This window comes from Leuciscus leuciscus (assembly GCF_965113295.1).
Source record: "Leuciscus leuciscus genome assembly, chromosome: 24".
Classification (NCBI taxonomy): domain Eukaryota; kingdom Metazoa; phylum Chordata; class Actinopteri; order Cypriniformes; family Leuciscidae; genus Leuciscus; species Leuciscus leuciscus.
In genome coordinates this window covers 9697674-9713439 of record NC_138723.1, presented here as the reverse complement: position 1 = coordinate 9713439, position 15766 = coordinate 9697674, and the positions used below count along the sequence as shown (strand labels likewise).

Here is a 15766-nt window from a genome sequence, read left to right as displayed (position 1 = left end):
ACGTCACTTTATGGCGCCGTTGTTGATGTTAGGGATGCTAAAGCTAACTGGCTGCACTCAATGTTTTTGTCTGACTCGTTCGTGTGGCATATAAACGAGATGAATTTTAGGTTTTGAGGCAGTGCCACCAGATTTTGCACATAGCATATTTAGTTTAGGATCAGAGAGCAGAGGAGAGGAATACGAGAGGAGGGTGAGTGTTTTGCTAACGTATGTAAACTATTAACACTGCTTGCTAGTTGTTAGCTCAACAGCCATTGATGTGTATAATTAATTATTTTTCGGCTTTAGTTTATATTGTTGATCAGTATAATTTTTTCTATAACTGTCGTTGTGTCTAAACGGCAAATGGTTTGTAAAAAATCATATTGACGTTATTATCATGTTCATTCTGCATTTTAATTGTCATGGCTAATTTCATAACAAGAGACCTAAACTGCAACTGTTCTGCATGCATCGCACTCTCAAGGGTTTGATAAGAAATTAGAGTTTTATGGAAGTGTTTCATTCGGTTCAGTTATGTATATTTGATCTGTTATGTGATAAAACGTTATATATATAGATAGATAGATGCACAGTCAGATAGTTAGATAGATATACAGACAGACAGACAGACGGACAGACAGAGTCTGATTGATTGATAGATAGATAGACACAGTCAGATAGATAGATCGACTAATTGATAGATAGATATATAGTTAGATAAATAGATAGATAGACAGACAGACAGACAGACAGACAGACAGAGTCTGATTGATTTATAGATAGACACAGTCAGATAGATAGATTGACTAATTGATAGATAGATTGATAGATAGATAGATAGATAGACACTCTGTCAGGTAGATAGATTGACTAATTGATAGATAGATATATAGTTAGATAAATAGATAGATAGACAGACAGAGTCTGATTGATTTATAGATAGACACAGTCAGATAGATAGATTGACTAATTGATAGATAGATAGATAGATAGATAGATAGACACTCAGTCAGATAAATAGATTGACTAATTGATAGATAGATAGACAGACAGACAGACAGACACAGTCTGATAGATAGATAGACAAATATATATATATAGATAGATAGATAGACACTCAGTCAGATAGATAGATTGACTTATTGATAGACACAGTCAGATAGATTGGTAGGTAGATAGATAGATAAATAGATAGATAGATAGACAGACAGAGTCTGATTGATTTATAGATAGACACAGTCAGATAGATAGATTGACTAATTGATAGATAGATAGATAGATAGATAGATAGACACTCAGTCAGATAGATAGATTGACTAATTGATAGATAGACAGACAGACAGACAGACAGACACAGTCTGATAGATAGATAGACAAATATAGATAGATAGATAGATAGATAGATAGATAGACACTCAGTCAGATAGATAGATTGACTTATTGATAGACACAGTCAGATAGATTGGTAGGTAGATAGATAGATAGATAGATAGATAGATAGATAGATGGATAGACACACAGTCAGATGGATAGACACACAGTCAGATAGATAGATGGATAGACACAGTCAGATAGATAGATGGATAGACGCTCAGTCGGATAGATAGATGGATAGACGCTCAGTCGGATAGATAGACAGATATATAGATAGACAGATAGATAGACACAGTCTGATTGATAGATAGATAGATAGACACACAGTCAGATAGATAGATGGATAGACAGACAGACAGACAGACAGACAGACAGACAGATAGATAGACACAGTCTGATTGATAGAAAGATAGATAGATAGATAGACACACAGTCAGATAGATAGATAGATAGATAGATAGACAGACAGACAGACAGACAGACAGATAGACAGATAGATAGACACAGTCTGATTGATAGAAAGATAGATAGATAGATAGACACACAGTCAGATAGATAGATGGATAGACAGACAGACAGACAGACAGACAGATAGATAGACACAGTCTGATTGATAGAAAGATAGATAGATAGATAGACACACAGTCAGATAGATAGATGGATAGACACACAGTCAGATAGATAGATAGATAGATAGACAGACAGATAGATAGACACACACACACACGCTTACCTGAACGTGACTGAAATAGCTCTCTGACTTTCCTCAGGCCCCTAATGCAGTCCGCCTCGGAGACTGTGGAGAATGCCTCCATCCTGTCAGGTGGCTCGGCACAGGACGGTCATCGGCTCTGGATCGGCAACATTGACCCCAAAATCACAGAGTGAGTGTTTGCCTGCGCAGAAACCCAGTGCTGCACTGCCTCTGAGGCAGACCCGGGTGATTGATTAGCCGAGCGTGTCTTTGTGCTGGAGAATGAGCAGACGACGACAAGCCGTGTTAAAGAGAGCCGCTCGGCCGTGGAGACCTGTTTTTCTGAGGGGCTGCCATCATTTCTCATTCACCTGGCGTGTTTACTTTGTGAACCTGTAGCGGCTGCTCAAGGTGGAGAGGGGGTGGCCGGGTGACACGGAAGGGAAGCGCGAGAGAAATAGCACACGTTGCGAGAGCGCCCCTGGAAAATGTACGGCTTGCCCGGGCTGGCGTCTAGACAGGCGTTTCCTTCCCTCTCGCTCCTCTGGTTTTCTTTAAATAACCTGCTTGAATGAAAACAGCCGTGATGCCCACAGGCTGGTGATTGGGAAGATTAATTAGTTCACATGCTGGGAGTGTTTGTAGTAGTGAGTTCCACTTCAGGGTCCTGCAGATGCTGCACACACGCACACACAGTGGTCAAGTCCTGCTATGTGAGGTCAGCGTTCACCCAAAGGCAGTTTTTAGTTGAAGTAAGTGGATAATTGAGAGTAGTAAATGAGTTGGGAGGTAGAAAGGTACTTTTAGATATTGCACTGTAGCAGCTGTGGATGGATCATCAGAGAGATTTATGAAGAAACCGAGGAGATGAGGTAAAAGCTTTGAGGGATTCAGTGTGTTGGATCAACTGGTTACAGAGCAATAACCTTTTGGACAGTTTGAACTTGTTTACACCTGTTTATCAACCTTGTTTGGTGATCCAAACACATTTTTGATGGCTGATAACAATTTCTTAGAGAGAAGGGTGGCTGATACACATATGTTATTTCAACATTTAATTTAATTATAACAATTTCTGCAATGACAATTAGATTTATTTAACATATTTACTAAATTAGAAATAATTAATTGTAAAATGAATCAATATAAAAAGTTGAACTTTATGAATTTATGATTTACTAACTTATGATTAATTCTGTAATCATATTATGGTATTTTTCACAAATAAAGTAATATTTGAAACATAAATAAAAATAAATTAACTGTAACCAACAGTCAGTAATCTGGTAAATGTGTGAGTACTGGAAAAATATGTTCTCAAATAAAGACCAGTTAATGCTAATTTTACATGCAGCACAGAGTGAAAATTAAATGAATATGAAATAGTGGCCAACTGGATATAGCACAGCATAGTTTGAAATCAAGGGCTGCATCTGAAATCACATACTTCCTTACTATATAGTAGGTGAAAAACAGTATGTGCAAAATAAGTATGTCCGAATTCACAGTAGGCTACTCATAGAGTAGGCAGAAAGTTCCCGGATGACCTACTTCCTCCGGTGAGATTCTGAAGTGTGTGTACGATGGACACTTTACTATCCCATGAGGCCACGGGAGAGCATTTCTGAATGACAGTGAAGTGACATAACTGACACTGGTAGGTCACATGATAATAACAACATGACGAATGTATTACGTCCAGATTACATTCATACAACACACATTTATACTATATAGAAATTACTTTTTTAGTGGTTGTAAAGTAATTTCTTATTCAAAATAAGAACCTACCCAAGAAAGTATGCGATTTCGGACGCAGCCACTAATTTAATGATCGGGCGCTGCCTTTCTTGCCGCTGTCAAAATAAGAGTCCCGTTGTTGTCTAAGTAAAAGCGTCATTGCCGATAATTTAAAAATGCCAGATATCGGTCAACCACTAGTGGTCAGTTGTCAATACAGATGTAAATAAAGGAGCCGGAAAAGCATGTGACCAGCATGTGATCTATCCTAATGCATCTCAGACAATAAGGACCGCCTAGTCATCTGTCAGTCAACCAGTAAGAGTTTTAAAAAGAAAAGACCAGTTTGATTAAAACATTTGGAAAATCCCAAACACATACAGACTTTCCACTACAGACAGATGCTATTTATATATTTGGCTGATGTTTTTATCCAGGTGTAAACAGGACCTTAGCCAACCCCATTCACATGCAGTGTTTGTTTTTGTATAGCGACTGTAGTGAGAGGACAGGAAAAGAAGGCGGATCAAACTCGTGCTGCCGGCATGAGCACCACAGCTCAATATGTCAGATCTCATAGGCTCAATCTCTATTAAAAATTGCTGAAAGTAAAACCTAAAATACTCTTTTATAAAGTCAAACAGGACCATTAAGATATTTTTTTTTTGCACTGCGATGATATTTTTGTGACAGTAAAGGACATTGTTCCCTTGGGGATTTTTTAATTATCATAAATTAAGTTCAATGCAACAAATACTGCCATGATGTATACTTACTATTGTATTTAAAATGTTCTTTATTATTCATATATCATTCTTTATTTGTGTTACAATAATAAAAATGTTGGTTGTTTTGCTTTACAGTAGCCTATAATTGTGCAGGAGGGGGTGCTTAATTATAATAAAAGTTATGTCACAATGCAAAAAATAATTTAGTGACCTAAAATACAAGCTTCATTTCTTAATGCAAAATATTTGTGTGAAATATGACATTTCTTGACAGTTTTTGTGAGATTTACCCAGTAGTTTTTGGGATTGAGAACAAAAACACAATACGAACACTCCATTTGTCTCTCTTATGTTATATGTAACGAGCATTTATCATCTGTCAGTTTTCTTTATAGTAGCAATCTAAAGTAACATTTTGGAAATTAAAACACAGGAAAAGGCTTGATGCTTAGATTCTGATGTAAGAGTAATTCATTTAAAAAACACTTATTTGTCACTCATTCCATCACGGCACTTTACAAACAGCCTTATTTATTTAATATGATTGATCTCAATACATCACCGCTTTGGAAAAGCCTGCGAAGTTCACATTTACAGTTCTGCAAGTAGTCACCAACAAATTTCAGTCAGACAAAAAAGAAAATCATTCTGTTCTTTCAGTGTAAACAGTCTCTTCTGAGTGCTAATCCATCTACCTTACTGACTGTTAGTTTCACCATCATCATTACATTAATCACAAGCTGCAGCTAGATGGAAAATTACAGTTTCTGGACACATTTGAGCAGTTGCTCAATTCCTCTCGTTTCTTTTCCACTGAAATGTGTTATAAATGTATGATACTGATAGTCAGTGCTTGGGCACCATGACAAGTCACAGTGCTTAAATTGCACTAGTCTCATACTTTCCACCTGTTAAATCAGCCCTGCTCCAAATCTCTGTCTAGGGTGTGTCTCAATCCGCTAGGGAGCGAAGTACACGTCCAGAGGAATCAGAAATTTCTAGAGCTGTCTCTTTCTCATAATCATTCTAAAACTGGAAACTTACTTATAAGTGTCCTATCAAGAATTATCGATCATAGGGAACTAGGAAGTGTTATGAGACTAGCCAATAACTGTATCTGTATTCGGATAAACACCGGTCACGAATTAGAAGTCTAAAATGAGAATTTCGAGACAGGAGAAGAGGAGCTTGAGTTTGTTGCCCAGCCTTATTTGTTTGAAGCGCGAGAGGCGTAACGTTCCAAACGAAGGTCTTATGGGTTTGGAACGACATGAGGGCGAGTAATTAATGTCAGAAATGTCATTTTTGGGTGAACTAGCCCTTTAAACCTGTAGTTTGAGTGACATTATGGCAGGTGCTGAAGATTGATGACCCATAATAAGGGCAGTGATGACAACATTTCTGAGCATTTCCATCTAATGAAAACATCCGTCAACATTTACAGAGCGCATGCACAACCTCTGTGACACAAACATACAAACTCTTTCTTTCAGGGTTCGTTTCCCACAGTTAAGGCCTGTAGTGTGGCGGACAAATTCACACAAAGCAGTGGCTGCTGTCGTAATAACAGGCTGACATATTGACCTGTCCATGCTCCACTGGGGCCCATTTAGGGCCGGTGATGGATCTACCATGTGCCGCAGGTTGTTTGTGCTTTTTGGAGCTCTGCTTTGCATTGTCCATTATTACGGCAGCAAGGAACTGCAGGCCCTGTCCGATGGGACGGCCGAGGAGGAAAACGGCATTGGCCTTAGACCACACCCTCCAATCATCTGAAATAGACACGTGTCTGTTGGAATCGCTCCTTGACCTTGATATCCATGCTGTTTTCTTGATTCTGTGCTGCTATGTTTCTCAAGGTCTGCGCAGCGACACTGAAACGAGAGACGTTGCAGGTGGGTGGGCAGAGTTTCGACCACTTTGGCCCAAACAGATGACATGCTTGGCTTTTGTCATCACTTAGACAAAATACTCCAAGCTCCTTAGACGGACCCCTTCTTCCTCCCCACAGCACATTTTATTGCCCTCTGGGGATGTGCATTGTGGTCTGAAAAAAATCAGCAGGTTGTCTCTTTGAGTGGGGCCACTATCAATTCTTCAATCTGCAGCAAGTCAGGAAGATCCCGTGGCCCAAGCCTGAGAGGGTGGTGGCTGGGAAAGTGCGAAATACTACTTGGAGAAAAGCTCCTGGGAGAGGAGGGGAAAACATTAATACTGAAGCCAGGACCCCCAGTTCTATCTACGTTCATACCTTTCCAGGACTAAAAATAACCTCAACCAACTGAAACAACAAAGAAATCCCAGGCATCTCCTTGTCTCGGGTTAGGAGGCAACTCCCAGACCACTCTGGCTGTCATGCTAGAAGCTAGTAGTTCCACAAATGCTTTGTTGTTTATCCTGAGCGCGTCTTTTTGCACGTTCCTGACACTCAGTCAGGGAGCTTTCCCAGCCTTTTCTCAGCTGTAGGAAATGCTTGGATGCCTTCCTGAGTTGCATTACTGAATCTCTAGAATTTGGTTTGGGTGATGACCGTATGATGCCACATTCATCACCCTAAGTCAAGATGAATAATTGGAGACAATGTCAGCACTAGTGACAAGATAATTCATATTTACTAGAGTGTAAATGACAAGTAAGAGCAGCCAAGATAAAGACTTACTGAACTTGACACGTCATGTGATATTATTTCCTGCCCCCCCCCCCCCCCACCCCCCTTCATGTTTCCGCACACTGGTTGCACCAGGGTTTTAAACATGTATAATATATTTATTTAAAAAAGTAATAACAAAAAAAATAACTTTTTTTTAATGTGCTTTAGAATAAAATATTTGATCTTGACTTAAAAATTAGCATCATGTCATTGACTGTTGATATTGCGTTCTTTAAAAGTGGTTTTGCCAACATACTAAAACAAACATTGGGTTCAGACTGAGTTGTTCATGCAGCGTCAAGTCACATTAAATGTTAACGGTTTGGATGACGTACAGGTGAACATGCAGAAGCAAAGGTACTTGCAAACGTTCGGTCTTATGTATGGACTGCATGCTAGACTGCTCTCGAATGCTGTGGACATGGTTGTTTGAAGAAGCCTATTTATACTCTCTCTTTGTTTGAATAGCACAGGTTCAGCGTGAAGTTCTCCTGGAAAGCTGTTCATTATTCCTGTTTTACAAGCTCTTTGTACTTGTACTCATTGCTGCATCAAAAAATTTACCAGTTGCTTTTCTTCCATAGACTTTCATTTTTGGTAGAGATGCCATAAAGCTTATTTTGATCTTTTATTGAAATATGGACCATGCCTAGTCGGCTTATCCATTCTAGTATGCAACACCCACTTTTCACGATTAAATCAATTCCCGATGGATGCACATTACTTGGATAAACGGCACATTTCAGAAGTAGAATGAGTTGCGAATGCCATTTCATGTTGACGTGTTTCGACACATTGAACCATGGTGATCATGTGGGCATTGTCAATTTAAATCTGGTTTGCAACATTTCAAAATGACATCCCTGTTGTCCAAATCGCTTTATTTCTTCTGTGGAACACAAAAGAAGATATTTTGAAGAATGTTTCAGATGTGTTTGTCTAGTGAAAGTCAATGGGGTCCAAAACAATAATTTTTCGTCAAGGAACAAAATAAAGTTTTTTGGCAATAATAAGGTGCTTAAGGCGAACCGTAGTCATTTCCCATGTCTTCTATTGGCTATTACCGTACAGCAGGTTATAGAAGCTGTAATTGTTTGTCTTAAATTAAACTCTTGAGGGAATTCAGTCTTCCGCTTCTTTATATCCTCATTGTCCCACTGCTGTATCCTTTGTATTGTGTGAATAAAAGATTTACAGCAGCTAAAAAGGTGTAAAGAGACCTGTCATTCTGATCAAGCCTTGCTTACTAAGAATTATGATTCCATGACATGCATTATTCCCCTGTGGCTTTAATAATGCTTATCAGTCATTTTTTATATTCTTGGTCAGTACAATTATCTGTGCCATTTGCTAAAGGAAGCATCATGAATACAATCGCTCGTGAATCAAGTGTCCTTGATAATCTCATCATGAGTGCCGAACCCACAAATTTATGGAGGTATTTTGCAAAAAAGCAAACAGACTTGAAAGTAAAAATACCTCCCTCTGTGTTCCCGCAGGTACCACCTAGTGAAGCTCCTGGAGAAGTTTGGCAAAGTCAAGCAGTTTGACTTCCTGTTCCATAAATCAGGTCCTCTGGAGGGCCAGCCAAGAGGATACTGCTTTGTCAACTTCCACACCAAAGAGGTTCTTCTCGTTCTTCTTTACAACATATAAGAATTAACAACCCAAAATACCAAAGGAAGTGTCAGTTTTGATCCAGAAATGATATGCACGTTTTTAAGAGGCACCCACACAGCTGATGAGATAAAGAGTGTAATATGAGGCAGTCCCAAGGGTGTTGTTGAAGGGGAAATGTGTGTTTATAGATCTCATTCACACCCTTCATGAGAGCTTGGAAAGCTAGTGATCCATCATCAGCCATTATTGTTCCCTGTCATTACGCCATGCTTCCAGCAACAGCCGAAAGTAGCAAAAACACGCAGGAAGGTTTGGGATCCAGAGACTTCGGAAGAGGCGATCTTTGAGAGAGGATTTCAAATGTAGATGAATGATCAGGAGTGAAATTATTAAGTATAGTGACATGTAATGCATGCATGATTGCGATCATCATGAAAGCATAAAATGTGATTTTTCTGTCCATCACAGGAGGCTGAACGGGCTATTCAGTGTCTGAATGGAAAATTGGCACTTTCCAAGAAGTTAGTGGTGCGTTGGGCTCATGCTCAGGTAAAGGTGAGTATCGCAATTACTGTTTTACTAATTACTCATACTATAGGCTAGTGGTTTGTTAAAATCAATTTTCTAAGCGATCAGACTTTCGATTTTTGCCTGACAGATGATAAAACAGGACAAAATCCAATAGACTTATATTGAAGGAAGGCCATATCTAGAAGCCAGAATATCACGGGCATTGTTCAGACTACAGATCTTTTGTTTTCTGACATTTTAATGACTGATGCTGATGTCTTAACATTCTTTAATATAATATTTGCTTAATTTGTTTGAGCTTTGTTTATTTGAGCTTGATTAAAAAATGTAATTGAAAATAAGATATAGATAGATAGTTATTTAGATAACTTTAGTATCTGTTTTTTTCACAAATAAATAAATAGTTAAAAATATCCACTTCCATTTAAAGGTTTTGGGTCGGTAAGAAGTCTCTTATGCTCACCAAGGCTGCATTTATTTGATAAAATACAGTAAAAATGACTATTTAAAACAACTGCTTTTTATTTTTATTTAAATGTACATTTTATTCCTGTGATGGTAAAGCTGAATTTTCAGCATCATTACTCCAGTCTTCAGTGTCACATGATCCTTCAGAAATCATTCTAAAATGCTGATTTGATGCACAAAAACATTTTACATTATTATTATAAATGTTGAAAAAAAAATCATTTTAAAATATTGTATTTTACTGCAGAAGACCTACATTACCATGATGCTGTACAGAAAATTACACCAATTAGTGAGTTTAAAATAGCAACATGTGCCAAAAGAGCTCTTTAGCTCCGCCCACTGCCATGAATATGTAATGTAATCGATTCGATCTCTCTAAGCTCTCAAAATTCTTAAATATTTGTATATATATATGCACATTTTGAATTAAACTTAAAAAAATATATATATATAGATATATGCACATGAGAAGTTTTCTTTTTAATTGGATTATGCTGTTTGCAATGCTTCATGGGATTGTAGTTCTTTTCCTCACTAAAGCCGTTAAGTACAGTCTTTTGAAAACTTTTTTGCTTCAAATCAAAGTTTGTAATGTTGTGATTCACCTCGTAGCTGATATGTCTTCATGGCATAACTCTTTAACAAAGACTTTTTTGAAATCCCTATGGGAAAAATTTATGAAAAAAATACTTCCGGAACCAACACTGCTGACAAAAGGGGCAGGAACTGTTGAACCCGATCGAACTTGACGGTTGATGATGACGTATGAGAACACAAGACACAAGATCACTCAAGAACGCATGTTCAGAAATAGCCTCAAATTATCTTTAGTCACTTTTGATCAATTTAATGTGTCCTTGCTGAACAAAAGTGTTAATTACTTAAGGACTTTTGAACTGTAGTGTATGAATAAAAAAGATTACTCAGTACTGGAATCGCATTTTTTTTTTTTTAAATAAATACCTTCCCATCAGTCATTTCTCATTTCCCGGGTCTCTAGTCCTTGCTTAACTGTGGGACTCACTGTGACAGCGGCAACAACCATTGCTTAGACCAATGTTTCCCAGTTTTTTGTGTTTAAGTTTTAATTCTGCATTCATGAAAAGCATAATTAATGGCACATCATCCATTGCTAAAGTCTCACGCATGGTGAACCTAAACAGGTTAGCATATAACGTGCAGTTTTAGCAGTCAGTCTAGAAAAGTGTGAACTTTTGGCGGTTAGGGTTAACCTAACCCTAACACTCACATTTTTCTAACCCTAAGCGTCAATTTCTAGTCTGTACTGTAACTTCAGTCGATCCTTGACATCCATTTATGCTTCTATAGTTGTTTTATGGAATATCTGGATTCTGCTACTTCAAAACAGTCCATAAAGACCATGCATCACACCTATAGTTAAGCTATAGAGAGGGGCTCCACAGGCTTCCCTGCTGCTTAACAATGGGCAGCTGCCGCTGGGAGTGAGGAAATCCTGTATGGTTGAGAATCCCGCCCCTCTGGCCCTCCCCGTCTGAGGGGAAAGGGACACCAGCCCGGGGTCAAGGTCAACAGTGCAGGGTTGTTGACAACAAGTAGCAGCAGGCAGCTCTGGTTCCAGGTCCTCCTGACCACCTCCACCCAACACTGTCCGATCTCTCCGACTGCAGGACCTGTGTGGGTCTCGGGGTCTTCTTCAGCGCTGTGTTTGCATCAGCTGTGTGCTTTGAAGCCCCCTGGTTCACCGGAGCTGTCTGATAATGTGGTGTATATATGGTTTGCAGTTGTTTGGGTGGAGTGTAGCGATCTAAACAAAAGGAAAATATGTAACTTAATGTAATGTATAGGATCAGAAACCGACTGTAAGAACATTGCTTTATGGTGTTCGGTATTTGAAATATGTGATTTTACAAGAGAAGAAATCCAAGTTTACTTTGATAAATGTTCCATTATTCATTATTATTTTATTACTTTATTTTACACAAGATTTTTCTGCTGAAGTAACAAAGGCAATGAAAAAAAAACCCCATTATTTTCTTTAATACATTTTTTTTAGAAGAAGAAATGATGCTTACCCGTTCAACCTTCTTGTGTACAGTCACGAATGGGAGGACATGGATATATTTTTTTTTTTTCACACACAAAATACTTTATTCATTTATTTTTAGATTTTGTCATTTAAAGAAAAAAGTATTATAATTGGTATTTTTGCCCTGCTAACAAAGTTCATGCAAGTTCAGCCTTTTTTTTTTTTTTACAAAAAAATGAAAACCTAAAGAACATGCAGTTTTCAGTGCTTTGTTGTCAATAAAAATGTTTTGTTGTTTAAAAAAAGAAAATTGGTATGCCTTCTTTCAAAGAGGGGTGATATTGATATATTTGGTCCCTAGATGTGGTCCTTCAATGAAAGTCCATGTTTTTTTTCCACCTGTTTTATCGTCCACCGGGTCTGATTGCTTTGAAAAGTAATAGCACCGCTCAAAATGAACATTTTAAACTATCATTCATGCATGTACAGTAGTTACATGCCAAAGTTTACTTTGGGTCAGCGAGCACTTCTAATAATATCCAAACAAATTGATCCCAACAGATCAAATTCCCATCCTTAAAAGAAATAAAAAGTCCCAGCCCACACCATTTGCCAGTTAATAATCAGGTTAACTTAATAAATGCGTCACATTTTGGAAGTTAAAGGCATTGCAAAAGCAATTTCACATTGTCCTTTATTGTGCTTTAATACAATGTGGAATCCAAAGATGTATTTTTTGTTTTCATTTTGGCCGTTTCTTTCAATGACTTCTAAATATGTGTCATAATCTCCAATTTTAAAGCATTTTCTAATCACTCTTTGTTTTTATTCCCCACAGATTCCCATGAGCTGCTATCATCCTCATGATCACAAGGGTGGTTGGAGGGACATTTTTGAGTGGAATGAATGTTTATGACGTTGCGTAGCCCAACTTTTCCCACACTATTCCAAGAGAGCATATGACTAATAAGCAGCCAGCTCTCTTTCTCTGCTCTCAAATGCAACCAAATGTGTTTAAATTTAACAACCCTCAGTGCATTTGGTCTCGGTGTCTCGTGTACAAACTGTCTTATATCCATCTTGGTGTGTGTTTGTTGGCTTTCAGAAGTTTGAACCCTTCCGAGGAGACAAAAATGTGCCGGCCAGTTTAGATCCTTCGTCCAGCGAAGCAGAGGAGATGCCAACCACACTGAGGTTTGGGACATTACCTCTCAGCTTCCTTTCATTTTTCCTTCAGATTCCCTCCTGTTCTTGTTTTCGTTCTCATCTACTCTTTCCAAATAGCCTCAAATTGACTTAATAAGTGACCCATTTGGACTGGATAAGAAGGTTTCCTTTTCTATTTCCTCTGCTGTTTAAAGTGTTAATGCGAAGATTCGTGCCATCGAAGCCAAGCTGCAGATGATGGAAGAAAACCCGGATGACTATTCCGGACCCTCTGCGTACATCTACAACAAGCCCCCCGAGAACAGAGACAAGAGGTCCCAGCCCTACCGCAAGCAGTTTCGCAAATTCAGGAGATGACCTCTCCAACAACTGGCCAAGTGTCTCTTCACCCAACACGAACAGACTGAGAGATGTGCGCAGATGAGCTGTTCTTGTGTCTTGGCCAGCGTGAGACTGTGATATGTCATGAGAAGAGCGAGTCCAACACCTTTGATTTGTAGTGCTGTTCTGTTTCTCGGCCAGCGGAGGAGTATTTTCACTGAAAGACCGGCTGATATAAGCAACTAGTGAATTAAGTTTTTTGGGATATTTATATTACCCAACTAATTTCAGTTCTCCTTGGTTTAAAGGGATTTATCAGTCAAAAGATCAAACTTTTGTCATCATTTACTCATTTATACTCGCTCTCATATCGGTTCAAACCTGTAAGAGGATTTTTTTTGATAAATGACTGATTTTTTTTTTACAATGAATTTATACAATGAGTTAATGGGGTCCAATGTTGTTTGAACCCAAAAATTCTTCAAAATATATTATTTTGTCGTACAGGTTTGAAACATCGTGATCGTGAGGGTGAATAAATCATGACAACTTAAATTTTTGGCTGAATTATCCCTTTAAGAGTTTTTGCACCTTTTCAATTAACATCCCTTCCTTGATATTCTTCCAGAATATAGTGTTTTTTGTATCCACATGTAAACTGCCCCATGTGCTGCTTGCGAAAGTTGTGTGTTGTGAGTCTTAGGATCCAAAATCTACATACGAATCAGACTGTACCATTCTTTGTTACCCTGTTGGAGTCTTATATCAAGGAAGCACAATATTCTGCATTGTTTATTTAACTATTAATATCTTGCCTTTTTAAGTCTAAAGAGATAAGGGCTTTTATCACATGATCTAGAGTGGGGCATCACAACAGGACAGTTTGGTTCCAGTGTAAATATCCAGGTATTTTGATAGATTTCGCTTCTGTTGTGTTCAAAAATAAATGAAATGGTCATTGAGATGTCCAAACTGGATTCTTGTGCTTTCACTTTAAGTGGACATGTGTGCATATTTAAATCACAGTAAGATCTGCTGTGTTGATTTGAGCTGTCTGTAATGATTGATAATATAGTGGATTTTTATTACTGTTTTCTTAATAAGTTTATTAAACTGCGACCGTTTTCAATTACGAACAAGCCTAGTGAGTAACTAGGCTACGGTAGTTATTTTTTGTTGTTGCCATAAGCAGGATTCAATTAATTAAATATCAATATAACCCTCAAATATTTTGTTTTCTAAATTAAAACCGGGTTTGACTTCGAATTAACATGCGTTATTATCGGTCTTTGCGAATTTAACCCAATCATAGAGACCTTTAATCTGCTTTTTGTTTTATTTGTTTATCATTTATTATTAATTTACTGTGTTCATTTATTTTTCGACACTATCATTTTCCCTTTGTGATATTAAATAATTCGGTCACATCGACTATCGAGCCAAGTTTCCGCCGTGTAATCTGTCGATTAATATGATGTTAAAGGGCGCGAGGTCACGTCAATATTATCCCTCTTTTATTCGAATTCATTTCCAAACCAAGAACAATCAGTTGAAGAACAATCAGTTCAAATACAAATGAAAGAGAGTAATAGTTGGGTTATGCATTGAACCTGAACGCTTTCTTTTACAATATCTTACATGCAACCCTTCATTTTAACAATAGGCTGCATACCTGAATATATCAAGACGATCTATTTCTAATGCAACTGTTGCAGAGAGAAAAGCTCTACGCCGCTCTATCTGAATATCTGATGGTTATGTATTTTCCTCTCTTTTTCTCCACACATAATAATAGCATGTCTGTTTCAGGCTGGGTAAAGGTTTTTATTTTTTTTATCTCGCATTAAACCAATTCAAGGACAGATGCCATTGAATGCAATGTTTGAGATCGAGTCTTTTTTACAAAATAGATTTAGTAAAGTTTGGTTTTTAAAAATGCTTAACGATACATTAACACTTTTGTTGCAATATAGAAAAGACAGATTACGACGCCCTGTTGCTTGAGTGGACTTCTATACACAAAATCGATAATATAAATAATCAAAATGATACGTTTGGACATTACATTGCATTACGCGATGCAATGTCGCAAACACTTTCTTTTTTTTTGTGCGTCACAAAAGCTTGCAATGCAACAAATACAACCAAAATATTAATTTGGAACATTCTGGTGTTTAAACGAGAAAATGGTTCAAATAATGCTTTTAATTAGCCTACTTTTTAAAAGTAAGAATAATTAATTTTTGGTAGCCTAGGTATATTTTATGTTCTATAAACTGGAAGATCATGCATATTTTATAGGTCAATTTATGAATCAAATGTAGGCTATAATATAAAAAAAAATCTTACAATTATTTGAAATGAACAAACATTTTTATTTTTTGTAATTAAATGTTAAATACACTCGATACCCATAACAGCCCAGTTTAATATTGACTTAGAAGCCCAGCATTGTTTTGTTTTTTTAATCGCTGATT

At 37.5% G+C, this 15766-nt stretch overlaps 2 protein-coding genes across 3 annotated transcripts in view; one reads left to right on the top strand and one right to left on the bottom strand.

The window, feature by feature from the left end:
- The window catches only part of anxa3b (annexin A3b), a 255961-nt gene that overhangs the window by 41704 nt on the left and 198491 nt on the right, over window positions 1-15766 (bottom strand). The window lies entirely within an intron of this gene.
- Window positions 6-14261, top strand: rbm18 (RNA binding motif protein 18). Its single transcript, XM_082158835.1, has 6 exons — window positions 6-193; window positions 2130-2243; window positions 8671-8797; window positions 9260-9340; window positions 12907-12995; window positions 13163-14261. The coding sequence occupies exons 2-6, from the start codon at window positions 2137-2139 to the stop codon at window positions 13323-13325; spliced, it is 567 nt and encodes a 188-aa protein (XP_082014961.1). The 5' UTR covers window positions 6-193; window positions 2130-2136; the 3' UTR covers window positions 13326-14261.